At 43.9% G+C, this 21,347-nt stretch overlaps 1 protein-coding gene across 1 annotated transcript in view; it reads right to left on the bottom strand.

The window, feature by feature from the left end:
- Positions 1-21,347, bottom strand: part of nup210 (nucleoporin 210) — an 87,655-nt gene that overhangs the window by 32,081 nt on the left and 34,227 nt on the right. Inside the window, exons 25-27 of the mRNA XM_051880497.1 lie at positions 14,520-14,699; positions 13,889-13,969; positions 13,676-13,807 (exon numbers count right to left, since the gene is read on the bottom strand). Coding sequence (XP_051736457.1) covers positions 13,676-13,807; positions 13,889-13,969; positions 14,520-14,699 — 393 coding nt within the window. The remainder of the gene's footprint in view (positions 1-13,675; positions 13,808-13,888; positions 13,970-14,519; positions 14,700-21,347) is intronic.

Below are 21,347 nucleotides of genomic sequence, written 5' to 3'. Positions count from 1 at the left end.
GTAGTTTCTGTTTGATTACTGATTCAATTTTCTTAGTAGTTTAGTCATTTTTCCTTAGTAATTTTCCTTCGTAGTATTTAGTGAGTGTGATATTTTACTCTTGTATATCTTTTTGTTAATAAATTAATTTTATTGCAAACTGTGTAATTTTTGTGTTGATAATCAGAGGCTCTACAAGCTCGCCCGAATCTCACTAAATCCTTCAGATTGGTCAGATGATAAACTTCCTCCAATTTATAAAATTTGAATTCAGTTAACAGTCTTTCATGATTGTTCTTTATTGTCAAGGTGAGAATCCTGACTGGTGCCCCGAAATATTGGAAGGAATCATCTGACTCAATATTAATATTAATACAGAATATTAAAATTATTATTTAAGACCATAAATAACTACATTTGTGGTGCCCTAATGTGAAATCACTATAAAATAATCGCAATTAGATTATTTTCCAAAATGGTTCAGCCCTAGCCAGAAGCGTAATGAGGCATTGAGCGTCTTTTTCACGCTCAAGCACCGAGTGTTCAACATTTTTTACCGGTCACCTTGGGTTGAAGAATGTTAAACTTTGAGCAAAACGCTGCATTCATCACTAGCTATTTCCATCCAAAGTTGCAAATTTAACTTATGCTCAAAATTGCAATATCGCATAAAACACTGTTTCTATCCAGTCAAAGAGAACAAAATCATCACTTCCTGATAAACTGGTGCTAAATATCACTAAGAAATGTAGGAGAAGCCACTGTATATAATAATTTTAGTATATAATAAATTATTTGCATCTCAGAGCATGCAGACAAAACGCAATAAACGTATTATCTTGCTTTCAGAGGCGGATGCTGCTGTTCGGGAATGCAGTCATGTTCAAGACAGTTCTGGGAGGAATTATACTGAACCACATTGAGGACAGACTTCTGAATGACCAAAACAGCATTTCAACTGCTTTGCAACACGATTTTTCCACTGGTTAGTACAATTATGCCTTCCCATTGTGATGTTTTCTTATCAGATAGAACATTTATCAGACTCAAACTGAGGGCACAAGTTTTTTTTATCCGCATTCTAAAAATGTGCATAAAAAATCTCGCCGTTTCCATCCAGCAGTTTGATGCGATATCCCAAAATGCGCATAAAAATAAGTGGATGGAAACATAGCTACTGTCACTTTTTAGCCAGCCATCCAATCAGAGTGGAGAAGGGGCGGGACAAATACAACACCGACCAACTGTCACAACGTTCTTGTTGTACAATGACTTCAAACAGAACGGAACAAAATGGATGAGAAATTAATATTGCTGTAATATTGCTGAACATACATAGCAAGCACTCTACATTGTGTTGACATTTTTAGTCTGGAACAAATTATCTGCGAAATCAGTTACAAGTAACAGTGCTGCGGATATTCCGTATCATAGCAACAAAGCATCTCAACTGGGGAAAAAAAAAAAAAAAAAAAAACGCTGTGCTGCCAAAGCGCTTTCAAACAGCTAGGTGTTTTCAGCTGACTAAAAACGTTTTGGTGGACGCCTTAAAGTGCCCCTATTATGCCTTTTTAAATGTTCCTAATTTTGTTTTGGGGGTCAAAAAACACTTTCACTTTCTCATAATATACATCACACATCACCACATTTTTCAATGATTCTCAAGTAACTCACCTAAAGATTCAGTCTCTCTAAACCCCTCCTTTCCACCAGCTTCTATGTTCTGATTGGCCAGACGGCCCAGTCTGTTGTGATTGGTCTACCGCTTACAGCACGTGCAGAAACAAAACGCCTGCTACCATAACTGAACTTCAGCTCTGGAGGCTTCCTAAAGCTCAGCGATTATGCACAGTGTAAAGACAGTAACTAATGGCATCGATTTTACCATATCAATCCGAGCTCAAGTCTGATGATGAAACATTGGAAGAACTAGTTATTCAACCCAAACCTCCATCATAAGGACGACTTCAGCAGGACGTTCCTCAGTGATATGCTACTCAGTTTGACATACATGAGATGTTGCAACTGTAATTCCTCTACATCAGCATTAACAAGTGTATGTCTATCAATAAACCAATGTGTATAATAGGTTTTTTGCACATGACGTCATTGCAGCAGCGCGAATGAGTCTGGAGGGCAGGGAGTGATTTTTCTATATAGGAATCCTATCAAAAACTCAAAATTCGTATGTTTTGTGTCGTTTATGGTTTCTCAAATCATTAAAATAGAGAACCCAGAAGGTGTTTATATCATTTACATAAGTTATAAAAAAAACGGTATAAGTCATTTCAATTTTTAACTTTAAAAGTTGTCGCCTTTTATAGCGTTTTGCATCTGCTGATACTGAAATGAATATGGATACCTGCCTACCTTCTGTTTTTGACTTGGTTAAATATTCACATTTCTTTATGCTATCGTTTGCAGGGAAGAGAGTCTATTTTATCCTATTGAATGATAATTTTGGTGTTTTCACTTCAGTTTTGTAGAACTCTGTTCACAATGTTGATCTGGTTACCGTGAGAACAGTGTCAGGTGTTGCTGCTTCAGCCATCATATGGTAGAAAATGTCCAAATAAAATAAATGTGTTCAACAAGCTGACAGAAGTTGATCCATTTATTTGTTGAAAGCGTGTAAATGTCTTTAGTTTTAAAGTTGTCTTTAGGGCTGTTGCGGTTAAGGAATTTCCCTTGCGGTATTTTTGAGTGGCTCAATAGCGTGATATGCGGTATTACCGCCATATATATATATATATAATATGTGTAACGAGGTCATATTCAATATCGAAACTAAATAGAGCGTGAAACAGGAAGTGAAGTAAACAGAACAGAATGTCAAAATAAGTGTCTTACATACAAAACATAAACCTGACAATAAGATCGTAGGCCTATTGTTATATGTAAAATAGTTAGTTCTCGAATCTGACTAAACAAGAGACTTTCTGCTGATATTTCACGAGCATAAGCAGAACTACTCATCTCTGCGCGTTCTAGATGGGCTGTCAGTCAGTGCTGTTACATGTTGCGCCAAAAGGTGGCGGCAAGGGACTGTCTTTGAGTCTTTAAAGCATTCATTCAACTGCACGTTCAAAAACGCTGATTCATTCAAAGAGAGATATAAAGAAACAAGCTGTTGAAATAATTTTAAGTTTAATTGCCACTTTATAAGGCTCAGCTGACTAGTAATACATCGATGCAAAGGCAGAGATTTTGCTATCTTTGGACACAACCTTTTTTCACGAATGTCTCGGCCTGAAGGACAGACGCAGGTAACCGCACGCGCTCAGTCAATCTCTCTCACATTCTAATAGGCTTGTTTAGTGCAAATCTACGGAGCCTCTGTACAAATCACCATGGTACACATTAAGCTATCATTATTAACTTATTTAATATTTAGTACACATGCATGAAGTGTAAAACGAGAAGGACAAATATCGCGGTTGCTGCGGTTTTTGCAGTCCTCTGCGGTTGGCCTGTCAATATTACGATATTGCGGTTATCGCGACAACCCTAGTTGTCTTAATATTCACTTTCCCATATGGCCACAGAGAATCGGAGGGTCACATTCAGCGGACAGACATGACACACTGTATTTTTGTATTTATTTCAACAAATGATTTTAAGTTCTATTAAGTTCCGTATCGATTATAAAGTACTGCTAATGACCTATAAGGCTCTAAATGGTTTAGCTCCTGTGTACTTAACCGATCTTTTATCGCCCTACAATCCTTCACGCTCTTTAAGATCACAAAACTCTGGACTTCTGGTTGTACCTAGGATAGCTAAGTCCTCTAAAGGTGGGAGAGCGTTTTCACATTTGGCTCCTAAACTCTGGAATAGCCTTCCTGATAATGTTCGGGGCTCAGACTCACTCACCCAGTTTAAATCTAGATTAAAGACACATCTCTTTAGCCAAGCATTCACATAATCCATCTCATATCAGATCAATTGCACATGACTATCTTTGCTTAATGTTATGAACAGCGGCTATGCTAATTAATCTCCATTTGCTTTTCTGTTTTACCTCGGGACGGCCGTCCCGAGGTGACTAGAGAATACATCAGTTTCAGTTTGGATCCAGCCTCTTAAGACCTCAGATGACTAAAACTTTGGAAGAGACGGCGCCAACTCCTGCGATGACTTCAGAAGATGCAACATCTGGATCAACACGCACATTCGCAAATTTCTATATATCCTAATTATTGTTAATATGTAATTCATTTTTCCAGGAGCTCTTTGCTTCTACCTTCAATTAAATTGCTAACAGTGATTGTATATTAATCGCCTAAATTATTACATTATTAGCTAACTGCAGTCTCCAAATTGTAATGTTGACATGCATTCTCTGTAAAGCTGCTTTGAAACGATATGTATTGTGAAAAGCGCTATACAAATAAATGTGAATTGAATTGAATTGAAAATGACAATCAAAATCAAACCCATAGAAGCTCATGAACAGTTTTGAAGTGGCTGTGTGCAAGTTATAATCATTCACAAGCGAGTGATCATACTTGCAAATGTAAATGTTAATTATTACACAAAAACCAGATACAAAACTCAGCTAAGTATGTGATTATTTTGAGTGAAAGACAGTGGGTTTATTTAGTGACATTACATTTGCTAAACGTCGTCTTCCCTCACCTCCTTAACCAAGGCTAAAATTGTATTACACCGTCCAGTCTTTTTCCCTGAACGATGATGCGAGTTCCTATTGCAATTCTCGATTCAGCATAAATGACCTAAAATGGCAACATTTTTCAAAATCACGACAGAAAATTAAAATACTGCCCTTAACGTCACTAGCAGAAAGGCAACGCAATATAAACAAACCCAGACTAGAACTGAACACGGCATGACAGCAGCTTCACATTCTCTATATCTACCGCCTCGATGGCAGGAAAGTCTTTCAATTCAGTAGAAAAGTCGCTCCTCTTCATAACATAAGGATCACGTCCAACATATGTTGTGTCTTTCTGTTTATACCTTTCTAAACCAGCACAGTATGGACTTTTCTCCATCTTTTCCATTCTAATTTTCACTGCTTGCCCTCCACCGGAATTTCGCGCGACACCAGAACCACGTGATTGCAAACAACTTATTCATTGCGGTGCACATGTGGGAACTCTATTATTAACAGTATCAAAAACAGCACATATGTTAGCCAAGCACTAACGTGAATGACTGATGTAACAGTTTGTAAAACAAATCTTGCTCCATCCTTTATCATTACTCAAATTAGTCAGAACAGACAGACACAGTTAAAGGGGACCTATTATGCGAAATTCACTTTTGGACACTTTTTGGACATAAATGTGTGTTGGCATTGTGTGTACACAACCACTCTATAATGATAAAAATCCAACCACTCCTTTTTTTTTTTTAATCCCCACTAATCATAAGCAGTCTCAGAACAAGCCGTTTGCAGGTTCCTGGCAATGTGACGACACATTAGCCACAGGCCCTGCCCACGAATGCTGACAGACACTGCTGTTTTAACATAGAACCGCCCTGAGTGAGTTCACAGCGAGTTGTACACAGTCCGCCATTGCTGCATTGACGAGAATGTCTCCCAAGCATTTTAGGTGCTCTGTAGCTGGATGGATTAATCCACATAGCTCTCTCAATTTACTCCCGAAATCTGAGCCGCTGAAGACGAGGTGGATTAATTTTGTTTTCGAAGAAAATGCTCCCTCAACTCTACCGAAATTCATTTATGTCTGCGCGAATCATTTCACACCGGACTGCTTTGTGAACGAATGTCAATACAAAACAGAGGTTGTGCTAAAAATTTGTTACTCAAGGATAGATCAGTACAAACTGTTCGTGATCAAGCTTACCGTCTCCAGAGTGATACTGAATACGACAGTAATGAAGGTGAGAGCACTTTATTACGGTTCATCAGAGTTGATTTACAGATATAAAGTTTACCAGTTTATTAAGCACCACCCGAAAAGGCATAAGGTCTTTATATATATTTGTTTACTGTTAGTTGTAACAACTGTTTCTGTGTACTTCGCTATGTATGTTGATGATAATGCAAGAGAGAGAGAGAGTTTATGGATAATATTTTAATGCATACTTGCACTGTGTTTTATTAAGCTCTTACAGTGATTTTCTAGAGTGAAAACAGATGCTTCATATTTTGTGTGAAGTACAATAAACATTATAAAACTCATTGGTAAACAGGCTTGTACTAATATAGTGAATAAAAACAAGAAGACAATATAAGTTATAACTGTAATTAAACTAAACTATACCTGTTCTATCTCCATGCAGCATATATTTGCAGTTTCTGACAATATAGTGCAGGGCTCTAGACTAACTTTTTGCACTGGTGCGCCTAACTTTTTTTCTTAGGTGCACCAGCACAAAAGTTAGGTGCACCCAAATTTTTGTCCGCATTGCATTTAACACCGCAGTTTTACAAGTTCACTTTTTTTTTTTTTATAAAATCGTGAGAGTTTCTCCATACAGGCGAACATTCTCAGATGAGATTGCGAGAGCTGCTCATACGAGTAAATGCCATCACTGAGGAAACGTCTCATCATCTCGTGATTATTTCTCCCTGTTTATTCTCAGGTATCGGATCACTAAAGTGATTATAATGCAGGTCGAAAACGAGTTTGAATGTTGAGGACATGTGTACGTAATAGCTGAAAAAGAGTGAAAGTTTCATTAAGTTTGTTAGTGCGTGCACACGAGCGGAGCACATGGTAGCCGAGTCTAAAGCATGGCTGTGTAACGTTAAAATGATTTTCGCCCTGTGGAAAAACTAAAAGGCGTATCTATAGATTGTATTATGTTTCGTACCGTTTATTTTTGTAACTGTTTACGAGTTTTCGTATGAGTATACTCGACTGCATTTGTCACGAATGTGGCTCCCGCGCCTCCTCCTCCGCACCACCGGAGGGAGCCGTCACCTGAGTATTGACTGGTTTACATTCGGACTACGTTTCCCATAGGCCCTCATTCCTGGGACTGATTGCGCACACACCTGCACCTCATCACACTCACACTATTTAAGTCACACACACACACACACCCAGTGCGAAGTCTTGATTTGCCCCGGTGATCACTACTGAGCGTTTTCTTGTGGACTATCTCTGTTGCCGTTGGACTGTTTATTCACTGTGACTCTCTGCCGCCTGCCCTGATCTGTGCCCGTTTACTGGACTGTGTTTGCTCTCCGCCTGCCCTGATCTTTGCCTGTGACCCGACTCCGTTTGTCTGCCGCCTGCCTCGACCATTGCCTGTCCCTGTTTATGTCTCTGCCCTTGTCCCCTGTCTGCCTGGGTGATTATCTTAATAAAAGCTGCAAATGGATCCCCACTCTGTCGACCCTTCATTACAGAAGATTTCGCCAAACAGCGATCCAGCAGCAATCGTGCAAATCTCCACCTAGCTGTCCGCCCAAGCCAACCAGCTCACGGTTCATCAACACCAACTGAATCGATTGACTTCCCTTACCAAGGAGCTGGTGAAAACCCTGCAGAGCCTTCGATTCAACGCCACCGAGGCTGTCACGCCACCGCCTGCGGCCTCCGCCAGTCAAGCCTTCACTGCTGCTCCCGCCGTGAATCCACGCCTCGCACTCCCGGAGAAGTTTGACGGCAACCCCGCAAAATGTAAGGGATTTCTTCTCCAATGTTCTCTCTTCGTCAACCAGCAGCCATCTCTCTATTCCACCGAGTCCAGTCGGATCTCCTTCGTATGCTCCCTGTTGACTGGTCGAGCGCTGGATTGGGATCTCCTCCGTTCACGACGCCCCGTTCGTCTATCCACTCTGACCACTCCTTCATCAGAACCCATGCAGCTCGGATACACCCCGCTTCATCCAGAGGAAAGAGAGAGGAGACGACAACTTCATTTGTGCCTTTACTGCGGTCAAGCTGGCCACATCAAGATCAACTGCCCCATTCGACCCAATCCATCTAACCCGAAAGCGGTGAGTTCTCCACTTTCCACCGCTTATTCCTCTAACTGCCTCAAAATTCCCATACAAGTAACTTTGAATGATCAACGCATAACCACGCACGCACTTCTGGACTCTGGGGCAGCGGGCAACTTCATGTCAGATACATTCATCAGTGAACACAATATTACATTAACAGACTGTAACTCTCCATTGACAGTGGAGGCGCTAGATGGGAGACCCATCGGTGGTGGAAGAGTGGCGCACATCACCGCTGAACTTGTTCTACAAGTGGGAGCCCTTCATCACGAGCTCATTCAATTCTACGTTATCCACTCACGCAGCAATCCTGTCATCCTTGGTCTCCCGTGGCTCAGAACCCACAACCCGCTTATTTCCTGGAAGGAGGGTTAAATCGTTCAGTGGGATGCCACTTGTCACGATCGCTGTCTGAAAAGGATTACTCCCATACCAGTGCAGACCGTCACTGTCCACGAGTCCAACATCGATGAGCCCGACATACCTGCTGAGTATGCTGATCTGGCGATCGCTTTTAGCAAAAGCAGGTCAACTGAATTACCACCTCACCGCTCCAGTGACTGTGCTATAGATCTTCTACCTGGTACCACCCCCCCCCAAGGGCAGAATATTTCCCGTCACAGCCTGAATCAGCAGCTATGAAAGCATTCATCGAGGAGGAGCTGGCCAAAGGATTTATTCGACCTTCTACATCCCCGGCGGCATCCGGTTTCTTCTTCATCAAGAAGAAGGACGGCAGTCTTTGGCCCTGCATAGACTATCGTGGTCTGAATGACATTACAGTAAAATTCCGCTACCCTCTGCTATTAGTCCCCGCAGCCCTAGAGCAGTTAAGACAAGCCAAGTACTTTACAAAGCTGGATCTCCGGTGTGCATACAATTTGATTCGTATCAGAGAGGGGGATGAATGGAAGACGGCATTCTCCACTGCTACCGGCCACTATGAGACCCTTGTTATGCCGTTCGGACTGGCCAACAGTCCCTCCGCCTTTCAATCCTTCATCAACGACATCTTTCGGGACATGCTCAATCGCTGGGTCATAGTCTACATTGACGACATCCTCATCTACTCCAAAACCCTCGAGGAACATGTCCAACATGTTCGGTCCGTACTGCAGCGGCTCATTCAACACAAACTGTATGCTAAAGCTGAGAAATGTGAATTTCATCGCACTTCCACCTCATTCCTGGGCTACGTCGTCAGTCAGGAGGGAGTGGCAGTGGACGACAGTAAAGTAAGGGCGGTGCTTGAATGGCCTCAACCATGCACGCTGAAAGAACTACAACGGTTTCTGGGGTTCGCCAACTTCTACAGGCGGCTCACACGAAACTTCAGTGGCATTGCTGCCCCGTTAACTTCCATGACTAAACGACAATCCAAACGCCTCTCCTGGTCCCACGAGGCAGTGCACGCCTTTCAAGAACTGAAGGAACGATTCACCACAGCACTCATTCTCCGCCACCCAAACCCAGAACTCCCCTTCATAGTCGAGGTCGACGCCTCCAGTACAGGCATCGGGGCCATACTCTCACAGCGCCAAGGTAATCCAGCAAAAATGTTCCCTTGTGCATTCTACTCCAGGAAGTTGTCGGCGGCTGAGCGCAACTACGATGTAGGCAATCGGGAGCTCCTGGCTATGAAGGTGGCGTTGGAGGAGTGGCGCCACTGGCTGGAGGGAGCACAACACCCGTTCACCATACTCACAGACCACAAGAACCTGGAATACCTCCGGTCTGCTAAACGTCTGAATCCCCGACAAGCTATGTGGGCCATGTTCTTCACCCGTTTCCAATTCACGGTAACCTACAGACCCGGTTCAAAAAATGTCAAGGCAGACGCCCTATCTCGTCAGACAGAGGAGGTGGAACGGTCGGTGAACAAAGAAAATATTATTCCAGTCAAACTGCTGCTCGCTCCGGTTCAGTGGGACGTCATGACCGAAATCACTCAAGCAAATGAACTAACAGCACCCCCACCAGACCGCACTTTTGTACCTGCACACCTCCGCGACAAATTGTTACACCAAGTTCACGATTTCCCCAGCTCTGGCCACCCTGGCATCACAGCCACACTACACCTACTACAAAACCGGTTCTGGTGGGACACCATGGTACCAGACACCACTCAACTCATCAACCATTGCTCAGCCTGTCAAACCTCTAAAGTATCATACCAAGCCCCAGCGGGTCTATTACAACCGCTGCCCATTCCTCAACGTCCCTGGTCCCATATAGCCATTGACTTTGTCACTGACTTCCCTGAATCCCGTGGTCACACCACTATCTTCACAGTAATTGACCGTTTCTCCAAGGCATGCCGTCTCATACCACTTCCCAAGCTACCCACCGCGTTTGAAACAGCAGAGATCCTATGCAACTATGTGTTTCAGACACAATGTCTCCCGGAAGACATTGGGTCTGACAGGGGCCCACAGTTCACATCCCGGGTATGGACAGCTTTCTTCAAACAATTAAACATCAACATCAGTCTCACCTCCGGGTACCATCCTGAGTCCAATGGACAAACCGAACGTCTGAACCAAGAACTCACCAGATTCTTACGCACGTTCTGTCATCAAAACCAGTCGGAGTGGAGCCGCTATCTGTTGTGGGCCGAATATGCCCAAAATTCCCTACAAAAACCTGCCACTGGGGTCACGCCCTTCCAATGCGTCCTGGGTTTTCAACCTCCACTCTTCCCCTGGTCCGGGGAACCATCCAACCTGCCCTCAGTAACCGAGTGGATGCAACGAAGCGAGGAGACCTGGGATCTGGCCCATCATCACCTACAACGCGCTGTAAGAAGGCAAGAGTTACAGGCCAATCGACATCGTCGCCCCAATCCTGAATACACCGTGGGACAGTGGGTCTGGCTGTCAACTAGGGACCTGCGTCTAAGACTTCCATGCAAAAAGCTCAGTCCCAGGTTTGTAGGGCCTTTTCAAATTCAAGCAAATTACACCTGTGTAATTTCGTTTGGATCTACCTGTTAATTACCGTGTTTCTCCCACTTTCCATGTGTCGTTGCTGAAACCCTCTGGTGGTCCGAGAGGAGAGTCGGAGGGAGCCGACTCTGTCCCGCGCCTCCTCCTCCTCCGCACCACCGGAGGGAGCCGTCACCTGAGTATTGACTGGTTTACATTCGGACTACGTTTCCCATAGGCCCTCATTCCTGGGACTGATTGCGCACACACCTGCACCTCATCACACTCACACTATTTAAGTCACACACACACACAAACCCATTGCGAAGTCTTGATTTGCCCCGGTGATCACTACTGAGTGTTTTCTTGTGGACTGTATCTCTGTTGCCGTTGGACTGTTTATTCACTGATTCTCTGCCGCCTGCCCTGATCTGTGCCTGTTTACTGGACTGTGTTTGCTCGCCGCCTGCCCTTATCTTTGCCTGTGACCCGACTCCGTTTGTCTGCCGCCTGCCTCGACCATTGCCTGTCCCTGTTTATGTCTCTGTCCTTGTCCCTGTCTGCCTGGGTGATTATCTTAATAAAAGCTGCAAATGGATCCCCACTCTGTCGACCCTTCATTACAGCATTCATGTTTTATTCACTGATAGTGAGAAAAAGAATGAGAAATGTTTAAGGAAACTTTGCGTATGGTTATAAGTTAATTATTTGCAACACAAAGGAAGTAGATGTATTACTGTGACCAACCTGTTGTGAATTTAAGTGTGTTTAACATAAAAAGATACGAGGCATCACTGAGGAAACATCTCATCATCTCGTGATTATTTCTCCCTGTTTATTCTCAGGCGCAACACACACACATACAGGAATATCTGGATCACGGCCAATCAGAGGGGGGGTCCGCCCTTCACTGTCTCTGATTGGTTTAGACCACACTATGGGCCTAATGTGTGTCTGTTGTTGAACCACAGGGAGACTTTCAGAGTCGCGGAGACTCCCCCCCCCAGCTCTGTTTTTGCTCACCCCCAAAAAGTTGCAATTTTAACATGCTATAAAAAATTATCTGAGGGGTATTTTGAGCTAAAACTTCACATACACACTCTGGGGACATCAGGGACTTATTTTACATCTTGTAAAAGGGGGCATAATAGGTCCCCTTTAATGGACACAGTTTTAGGTAAAAGTGGCCCACAGGTTATTAAGTCGGGCTGGTCCGAATACCATTTTTTGAGCTTCGAAGTTTCGGTAGTAATCAACACCGAATATTCAAAGCTTCGGAGGGAGGTGGCTGAACATTTTCTTCTTACTAATAAAGGCAGGAATCTCTTTGTCTCTGTCTGTTTGCATTTTGATTATGTTGAGAACCGTTCATCCAATCGACTTCACACGTGGCAGATGTGTTGCTGCAGACCCAATGGAGTGCAGCGTCGTATTTGGTGCAATATGGACACATGACACGTTCAGAATTAATAAACATAATAAACTACAAAACAGCGCGAATCGGAAGTGGCGCGCCTCACGCAGGAAGGCCTTATATGTGACGTCCCAGTAAAATCTCACGTTTGAGTTTTAACAATATTTTGCAGTAGATCTATTTAGATTGATAATAATGGGTAAAAAGGCTAATACATTTTGTTACTATTATTCTAATTTCCACAATGTCCCACGATGCAAAAAAAGCAGATGGAATCGCAGAATCCAGTCATAAAAACGGAATTTAGTTCATAACGCGGAATGTCACGGAATTAGAAAAATTGATGAATGAATAAAAAGCAGGTCAGTACACTCAAATCGCGATATAGACTAGTGTCCGTGAATATTAAAGGGCAAAAAGACTATTGAAATATGAATCCTGCATGTCTGTGTGCACCTGAAATGAATGAGGTTTCATTTACCTCACACAGACACACACACACACACACGCGCACCCACGAACACCGTTTTCATCCTCTGTCGCCTCACTATTCAAGGAAATGAATGCACGAAATTCATCTCCAGAGCTGCTCTAAAAATGTCACTTCATCAGCATTTAACCGCTTTGTTTGAGAAAACTATCGTCATAAACAGAAACTCAAAGATCTCGGCAACCCGTCAAAATAAAAGTTCGATTTAACTTGACAGAAACATATTAGTTTCGTACAGTAGAATTTAGATAAATTAATTTAATAAGAAATTATTAAAACTATATTTAAGGAATAATCTAAATTTTTCTTCCAAGTTTTAATTTTAACAGTAAAGCTCTGTTGTGCAACACACTGTTTGACAAAAAAAAGTTTAATTTCATGATTAAAAGAAATTAAATGGTATGCGTTCATTTGATTGCCGGAAAAATTAAAATAAAAAATTAATTTAAAAAAAAAAAAATCATAAAAATACATTTTTTAATTAATAGAATAGAATTTAAGAATTCAATTAATTAGACATGCTTTTTGATTATTAAAATGTAATTAAACCATTAATCCAGAAAAGTTAAAACAGAATTTGGTAAAAAATAAAACAGAATTTGAGGGGAAAGAATAAAACATATATCATAGGGCCCTATAAAAAAAAATGTAATTTTTTTGTTAAACTTTTAATAAATTGTTGGTAAATTACTAAAATTTAATGGAAAAACACACTGGAACAAAACAAACAGAAAAATTAAAACGGAAAAAACTGAATTTGGGAAGAAATAAAACGGATTTCATAGGGCCCTAATTGACAGACAGCTATATTACACTGCGTGAAAGGTAATATTCGAAAAAGCATAATAGGGGCACTTTAAAATCAACATACAAAGAGTGAAAACAAGCACTGTGCAGCAGAGAAAGAGTTTTATTCTGACCTCTGCGTGGCGTGTGTGAACGTCCAGAATGTCTCTCTTAGTCGCAGACCAGTGAAATGTCAGTCCAGGAAGAGCGTTCCCGAAAGAGAAGGGCGTCTGACTGCTGCTCAGGCCCATCACATACACCGGCATCTACAGCAAGAAACCAAAACTTTGTAACAAGCCAAAATACTCTTTAGACAAAAACTTATGAGCAAATTATAATGTGTTTACCAAAGTTCCCGTCTTCATTCTGGTGATGGGAGCTCTGATTCTAATGGCCTTCAGCTGCACAACCTCAACATCCACTTGATCCTGTCAATAATATTTAAAAGGTTAGCTCACCCAAACAGAAAATTCTGTCATCAGTTACTCTCTCATGAAATTCCAAACTTTTGTTCCTCTTCAAAACACAAATTAAGATATTTTTAATGAAATCTGAGAGATTTCTGCCCTTCCTTTGAAAGTCTGTTCACCCTTTAATGATCCACTTATTCACTTCTGTTTATGCAGATTATTTTTAAAAACTCAACAAAAAAAAAGAAAAAAAAAAGAAAAAAAGAAAGTCTGTCCAAAAAAAGTCCAAAACTCTGTTCATCATGTAAAATAATTGTGTCTCTTCAGAAGACTTGGATTAAACAGCTCGTTTTTTGTTTTTACAATGGACTTTCAATGGAGGGACAGAAATTTCTCAGATTACAATGAATCTTCATTGGTGTTTCAATCAGAGATGAATGAAAGTCTTTTGGGTTTGGAATGACATGAGGGAGAGTATCTGATGACAATTTTCATTTTTGGGTGAACTATCCCCTTAACTTATTTACCACACAGATCAATATGGCCACATCTGTTTGTAGAGCATCACCTTTGACACCACCACTAGTTTGCCTGTTTCCGTGTCGACGGCCTGAACCACGCCAGTTACGGTCATGTTGCCCACCGACAGGCCCTGAACGTGACCGATACTGTTGACAGAGGCAATGTGGTCATGGGAGAGAGAGAAGAGGATGTTTGACTGGGGCTGCGGTCCTCCCTCTGATGTGATCTACAAATGAACAGGTGCAATTCATCCAGACATCAGAAGATCAATCAGGCGGCACATGAAAAGTGTTAAAGAAACGCCTCATAAAGAAAACACACTAGTTGACACACATATCTACTATGAGTTTTAAAAATAAACACAAGGGGAAAAAAAACAAAAAACAAACAAACAAAAACAACAGAATCAGAGGCAGAGGAATCTTCCTCCATCCTCCCCCTTATTCTTGATGAAATTTGCTTATATTATTTGCATTATTATTGTTATTATAAATTTTATTATTAATGTCATCATTTGTTTTTACTATTGTTATGTCTGTTATACATTTCTAGATGTTCCTAACATAAACACACACAAACAAATGCACACACACACATACATACACACAAGAATTGTCAGATTAGACTCATGTTGTATATGTCTGTTTGCCTTGTCTATTGTGTATGTCACATGTAAATAATGTCACAATTTTGCATAAAAAAAGAAAAAGAAAAAAAAAACCTCAAAGTGAATGGAAAAGCTGAAATGTCATGTACAGTGGGTACGGAAAGTATTCAGACCCCCTTAAATTTTTCACTCTTTGTTATATTGCAGCCATTTGCTAAAATCATTTAAGTTCATTTTTTTCCTCATTAATGTACACACAGCACCCCATATTGACAGAAAAACACAGAATTGTTGACATTTTTGCAGATTTATTAAAAAAGAAAAACGTCTCAGGTTACGTATGTAACCATGGTTCCCTGAGAACAGGGAACGAGACTCTGCGTTAACCGCTATGGGGAACTGTCACTCGTGACAGGTGTCCGAAATGACAAAGAATCACATCACTCCAATCCTATTGGCCGGCGACAGCCTATGACGTAAACATGACGTGAACCCGGAAGTATAAAGGGGGCGCCCGAGGAAGCAGCTAAAATAACGAAGGAGTGGCTTCACAACAACTCCGTGACTGTTCTTGAATGGCCCAGCCAGAGCCCTGACTTAAACCCAATTGAGCATCTCTGGAGAGACCTGAAAATGGCTGTCCACCAACGTTTACCATCCAACCTGACAGAACTGGAGAGGATCTGCAAGGAGGAATGGCAGAGGATCCCCAAATCCAGGTGTGAAAAACTTGTTGCATCTTTCCCAAAAAGACTCATGGCTGTATTAGATCAAAAGGGTGCTTCTACTAAATACTGAGCAAAGGGTCTGAATACTTAGAACCATGTGATATTGCAGTTCCCTTTCGAAAGGGAACTTAACTCTGCGTTAACCGCTATGGGGAACCGTCACTCGTGACAGGTGTCCGAAATGCCAAAGAATCACATCACTCCAATCCTATTGGCCGGCGACAGCCTATGACGTAAACATGGCGCGAACCCGGAAGTATAAAGGGGGCGCCCGAGGAAGCAGTCAACACCTACTCGTCTTGAGGGACTGTCCAGCAGGCAGCCCGAAGCATGGCATGGGAACGCAGAGTCTTGTTCCCTGTTCTCAGGGAACCATGGTTACATACGTAACCTGAGACGTTCCCTTTCGAAAGGGAACTCAACTCTGCATTAACTGCTATGGGGAACGATATACCCACGCCGCCATGCTAAGGAGAGTGCATGCCAATATGACTAGACAAACGCACAGCAGTTTCCAGAGAAACGCCGGGAGCAACTCCCCCTCGGGTCACGCAAGGCTGTCAGTGACAGCATTCCCTACGGCCAACAGCCCAAGCTGAGCCTAAAAGAGGCCCTCCGTAGAAAGCCTTCCAAGGCTGCCTAGGGCATCTGGGACCAGCATTCCGTGGAAAGTGGTCCCTTAAAGGGAATGTGGCCAGGAAACCAAAGGGAACCCCGGCCAGTCACTAGAGGGGAACAGAGTCACCCTCAACGCCACCAGGGAGGCCGTACCAACATGGCGCAGGCCAGAATTAGTCTGGGCCAGCCCTGTCTGTCACACAGAATCTCCATAGCGCATTCTTCAGAGAAGAGAGCAAGTAAGAGCGACTGCGAAAGAGCAGTGAGCAACTCAAACCCACGCGCAGAGATGGGCATCCCGGAGAGCAGAACTCAGCTGAGTGCTATAAACCCTCGTATTGAGGGGAGTAAAAACCCGCTCATCCTGGGATCTACTCAGTGTCTGACAAACGCACCTGAGGAGGCTGTGCGCTAGAAAAAACCCTGGAACAGGGGAGCACAAACCAGCCTAGGGGGCTGGTCTCAGCGGGAGACTTCACAGAAGTCTACAACCACTGACCAGCTTAGGGAGCTAAGCACAATTACAAAGTCAACCCAAAGGGAAGTACGAAGCTCAACCTAACAGATAGACCATACTGTAGGCACATAATTATGGAGGCTGGAAAGAGCCTACAACATAAATGAAGTTCTGAAAAAGAACTAGAATCACACCAGAGACATAAAAATGGATGGTGGTATTTCAGGGTGGCAAGAAGCCACTCGCCTAGAACAAATGTGCCGTAGCGCACGACCAACCATACAATAAGGCTACTGTGGGTGCCCACAAACAGTCTATCCCAACACAATCCAGCGAGCAGTGTACTCAGTAAAGAACCTTTTACTCTTTAAGCAAGAGGAGTACAGTGTACGCCATCAAGCGCTAAAGAAGGCCCCAAGGGCCTATAACCTCAGCAGGCACGTGGCATCAGCTCGTGGCAGTGTTATCAAGCTCCAGGCAAGACAAACCGACTACGAAGGAGGTTAATGAGTCAGCCGGAGCCCTGGCCAGCCAGCGACCTAAATGCCCTTTTACTGTTTTCAGTAAAAACTATTAAAACACAAAAAAGGTGTAAGCCAGCATGTTAGTCAAGGAGGCCCCGAGGGCCTACCCGTCACACGCGGTGTCAGCTAGCGGCCACTAAAGTTCTAGGAGCAAAAATAGAACCAAGTAAACAAAAACGGTAACTACTTAGCTCAACTAGAGCTAAAGGAGACCAAGCTCAAGGAAGTAAATGCATAAAACCACACAAATAGCTGGTTTTAACAAAAGAACTTACCCTGAGAGACAAGCCACTCAGAAAAAGTACTCAGTAAAAGCACCTTTTACTCGCTAAGCGAGAGTAGTACAAAGCTGAGCTCCAACATGATACATAGGAGGCCTATAAAGGCCTACGACTCGAAACACGTGGCGTAAGCTAGTGGCGATCAAGACCCATCCATGGTGATGAGTCAAATAGAAACCAAAGCAAACTGAGCCAACATGCAAACTAAAGGGAGGCCCTACTGGGGCCTACAACCTATGAACATATGGCACCAGCCATTGGCAACTAAATGACTAAACCAGCCAGCAGGCCAAGTACTCGTAAAAAAACAACATTTGGAAGAGTACGCACACACAACACTTAAGAGAGGCCTTACCTAGGGCCTACTCTTACAGAGGTGGGCGTGGCCGATGGCGGTGTAAGTCAGAAAAATAAAGACTCAACCATGGAATGAGTGCAACATAACCAACTCAGTCGTGCCAACATGAGAATTAAAAAGGAGACCTGAAAGGGTCTTTTAACACCATGTGGCACCAGCCAGTGGTCATAATAGGGACCAAGCTCCAAGGGGACCAGCTCTAGACCCAACAAGTTAGTTGTGGGTAACTAGCTACACAATCTGAGCTAAGCCTGCACAATCCAACGGGCAAATGTACATGGTACAAAAAACATATGCTACCATGGTCTAAGGGAGGCCCACAAGGCCTACTACCTCAAACGACATGTGCATAAGCCTGAGGCAGTGCTAAGATATGTGAGCAAACTCATGATCGTGAACCAACAGAGCCCAAGACAAGCTGTACCTGGAAGAGAGGCTACTAACAAAAGAGCCAACAATCTAAAAGTAAATGTAAAACAGTTGCTGTGGTCAGAATCAACCGGGAGTGAACAAAGACCAAATCTATTCTAAGCAGAATAAGGCCATCTACACTCAACCTGAGTGTGCAATCCAACAGGTGATGCACTCAGTGAAGCACAAACCCTAACCGGGGAGTACAAAAAAAAAAAAAAACACCACGCACTTAGATAGAGGCTAACCCAAGCCTACAATCCAGAGACAGGTGATAACCTGTGGCAGCACTAAGTAAGCTCTCATAATCGAAGATATGTAGGGCTGCGGCTAAGAACCAAAGCAAACAAGCTTTGTAAAACATGCCATCCAACAGGATAAATGTTTCACAGCCTTGACAACAGAACTAAGATCTGTGATGAACCCTTGAGAACGAGAGCTAAAATCATTTAGCATCGTACACTCAACTTGAATAATATCAAGGGGCTCATGCGGAAACATAAGCATGACAGGTTCTGAAAGTGGGGCCTAGCAACACTGCATAGCTACCACCTGGGGGAACAAACCAGGAAGGCTAACAACAGCCTATAACCTTAGCTGTTAACCCTAGCCATAGCACCTACATATAATGAAGGGGAAAAAGGGGATATGGCCAACAACTCCCTCGGGAGGCGGCCAGAACTAGGAATTATACACCCTGAAAAAGGGGGTAACAAAATGGGGGTGATGTAACAAACAAACACCTAACCTAGCTCTAGCCTAGCTACAAGCTAAGGCCTAGCAGGCTTGGGCTTCACTTTGCAACCTTCAAACATGAAGGGAAAAATGAAGCACTACAAGCCAACAGAGTCAGGTGGCCGAAACAGGCCGACCTGCATACAAATAACTGAAATAATAAAGTGCAAACTCAAACAAGACTATGATATAGCTGAAAAGCTGCACTTAACACAGGGAGCTAAACCTAGCGGCCAAAAACAAGGCCTGCAAGAAACTAGCCAGCCTATTGATTCAGTTATTTTGCCCAAAATAACCCCTTCACAATTACTGAATATGCTCAGGAAACTATACAGGAAAATAAGGTCTAAACTTTTAAAAACATAAAAATTAGACCCATCTTACCTCCTGCGGCTCGTAGAACGAAGATTTCCCTTCCTTTCTTAGAATGAAGAAGGATAAAATCTAAAGTTCTTTTAAGCCTAAAAGTACTTTTCACTATCAAGCCAGAAGGCGGGCCTTCAGAAGAATATTCATCATGGGTCCAACCGTCAGCCTGACTGTCAAAAGCCTGAGCACATAGATGTCTGAAATGCTCCCGGGAGGTGGAGGAAGAAGAGAGAGCTAGGGCAAACAAAATAAATGCCCCGCGAGAGAGAGGAGATCGATCAGCGGTACTGCTGGCGCCTCTGATCGATCACCTCCCTCAGGTCCTGCTTCTTCCTCCTAGCATCCCGCCGTCTCTGCGACTTACTCCGAGGAGGAGGCGGCGCACGAGTGGCGACACTGGATTTCTGGGCCTGTCTCTGAGCCTCGACTCGAGACGGGCCCGGACCTCCCGGCTGTTTGGGCCCAGAGCTGGATCTGAGTGGGATACAAGATCTAAATGCTGCAGAGCGCGCCCTCGCCTCCCTGAATTTTTCGACCACCGCCTCGACGGAGGTACCGAAAAGCTCAGTAGGCGATACCGGGGCATTGAGGAGAAAGTTCTTCTCTTTCTCCCCGATGTCCGCACAGTTCAACCACAGATGTCGCTCTGTGGCCACCATCGACCTGCCGATCGAGGTGGCCGTCTGCTTGGTGGCCCTCAGAGCAAGATCTGTGGTGCGGCGCAGCTCTGCCACCGCCTCAGGGGACAGACCCTGCCCCTGGTCCAGATCCTTAAGCAGGTCAGCCTGGTAGGCTTGCAACACTGCCATCGTGTGCAATGCCGCACCAGCCTGACCCGCAGCAGGCGTAAGCCCTGCCATTCAAATGTGATGTAATTTTCAGCGCTTTGGATGGCAGGACCGGAGCTCTCAGTGTCGGCGCGCTCCCTGTAGCGAGATAGTTCGCAAACGTCTCATCAACAGGTGGCATCGACACATACCCATGCTGGCCCAATCCCTCAACATCAGCGAAACTAGCCCGCTGATATCGATGAATTCGGGCCGAGTATAGGTTCTTCCATGCCTTCTCGATCTCAGAATGCAGATCGGGGAGGAATGGAAGCCTCACTGGAGTTACTGGGTTATGGTCTGAAAGGTACCGTTCGTCAAGCCTGCCGCGAACAGGCTCCCTCCTAACACGCTCCCAAGGCAGCTGCAGCCTGCCTGAGGCGCGCTCCATAACCTCCAATAACTCCATATACGCCGGGCAGGGCGGCCTGGAGGGAGCTTTCTCCCTCCACGGCCATCTCCTGCTCTCTGGGGCTTGCAGCCAGAAGAGCACTCGCTCCTGGATCCGAAGACGACAAAAAGACAAGACGTCATTGTCATCCAGGAGCGCGTCCTCGTCAGCCGCTTCGGTTTGAGAAAAGTTTACGCCCTTCTCAAATTTCTCAGCGAGCTCCACCTGTGAGCCCCATCATTTCAGCCACCGCTCAGCCTCAGCACGAGCAGGGCCGGAACCACCGGGCAAAGGTGCCGACGCCTCTTCCCTCGAGAAGAGGGCCAGACGAGAACGGAGCGTCCTCATAGGAAGGCGCTCACAATTAACGCAGACAGCACCCTCGAGCACTGTCCGCGCGTGCTCCTCGCCCAAACAAAAAACGCACAGGTCGTGTGAGTCCTCCGGTGTTAGAAACCTGGGACAAGGATCAGCACACTTCCTGAAACATTTGTCAGTCATGATAGAAAGTAATTCCTTACCGAAGATGAGATCAATGGCAAAGACAATACAGTCCCGAAAGACGAGA

The sequence above is a fragment of the Ctenopharyngodon idella genome, chromosome 22 (assembly GCF_019924925.1).
Source record: "Ctenopharyngodon idella isolate HZGC_01 chromosome 22, HZGC01, whole genome shotgun sequence".
In the NCBI taxonomy this organism is placed as follows: domain Eukaryota; kingdom Metazoa; phylum Chordata; class Actinopteri; order Cypriniformes; family Xenocyprididae; genus Ctenopharyngodon; species Ctenopharyngodon idella.
The sequence above is the reverse complement of the archived record's forward strand: the minus strand, read 5'-3'. Positions and strand labels throughout refer to the sequence as shown.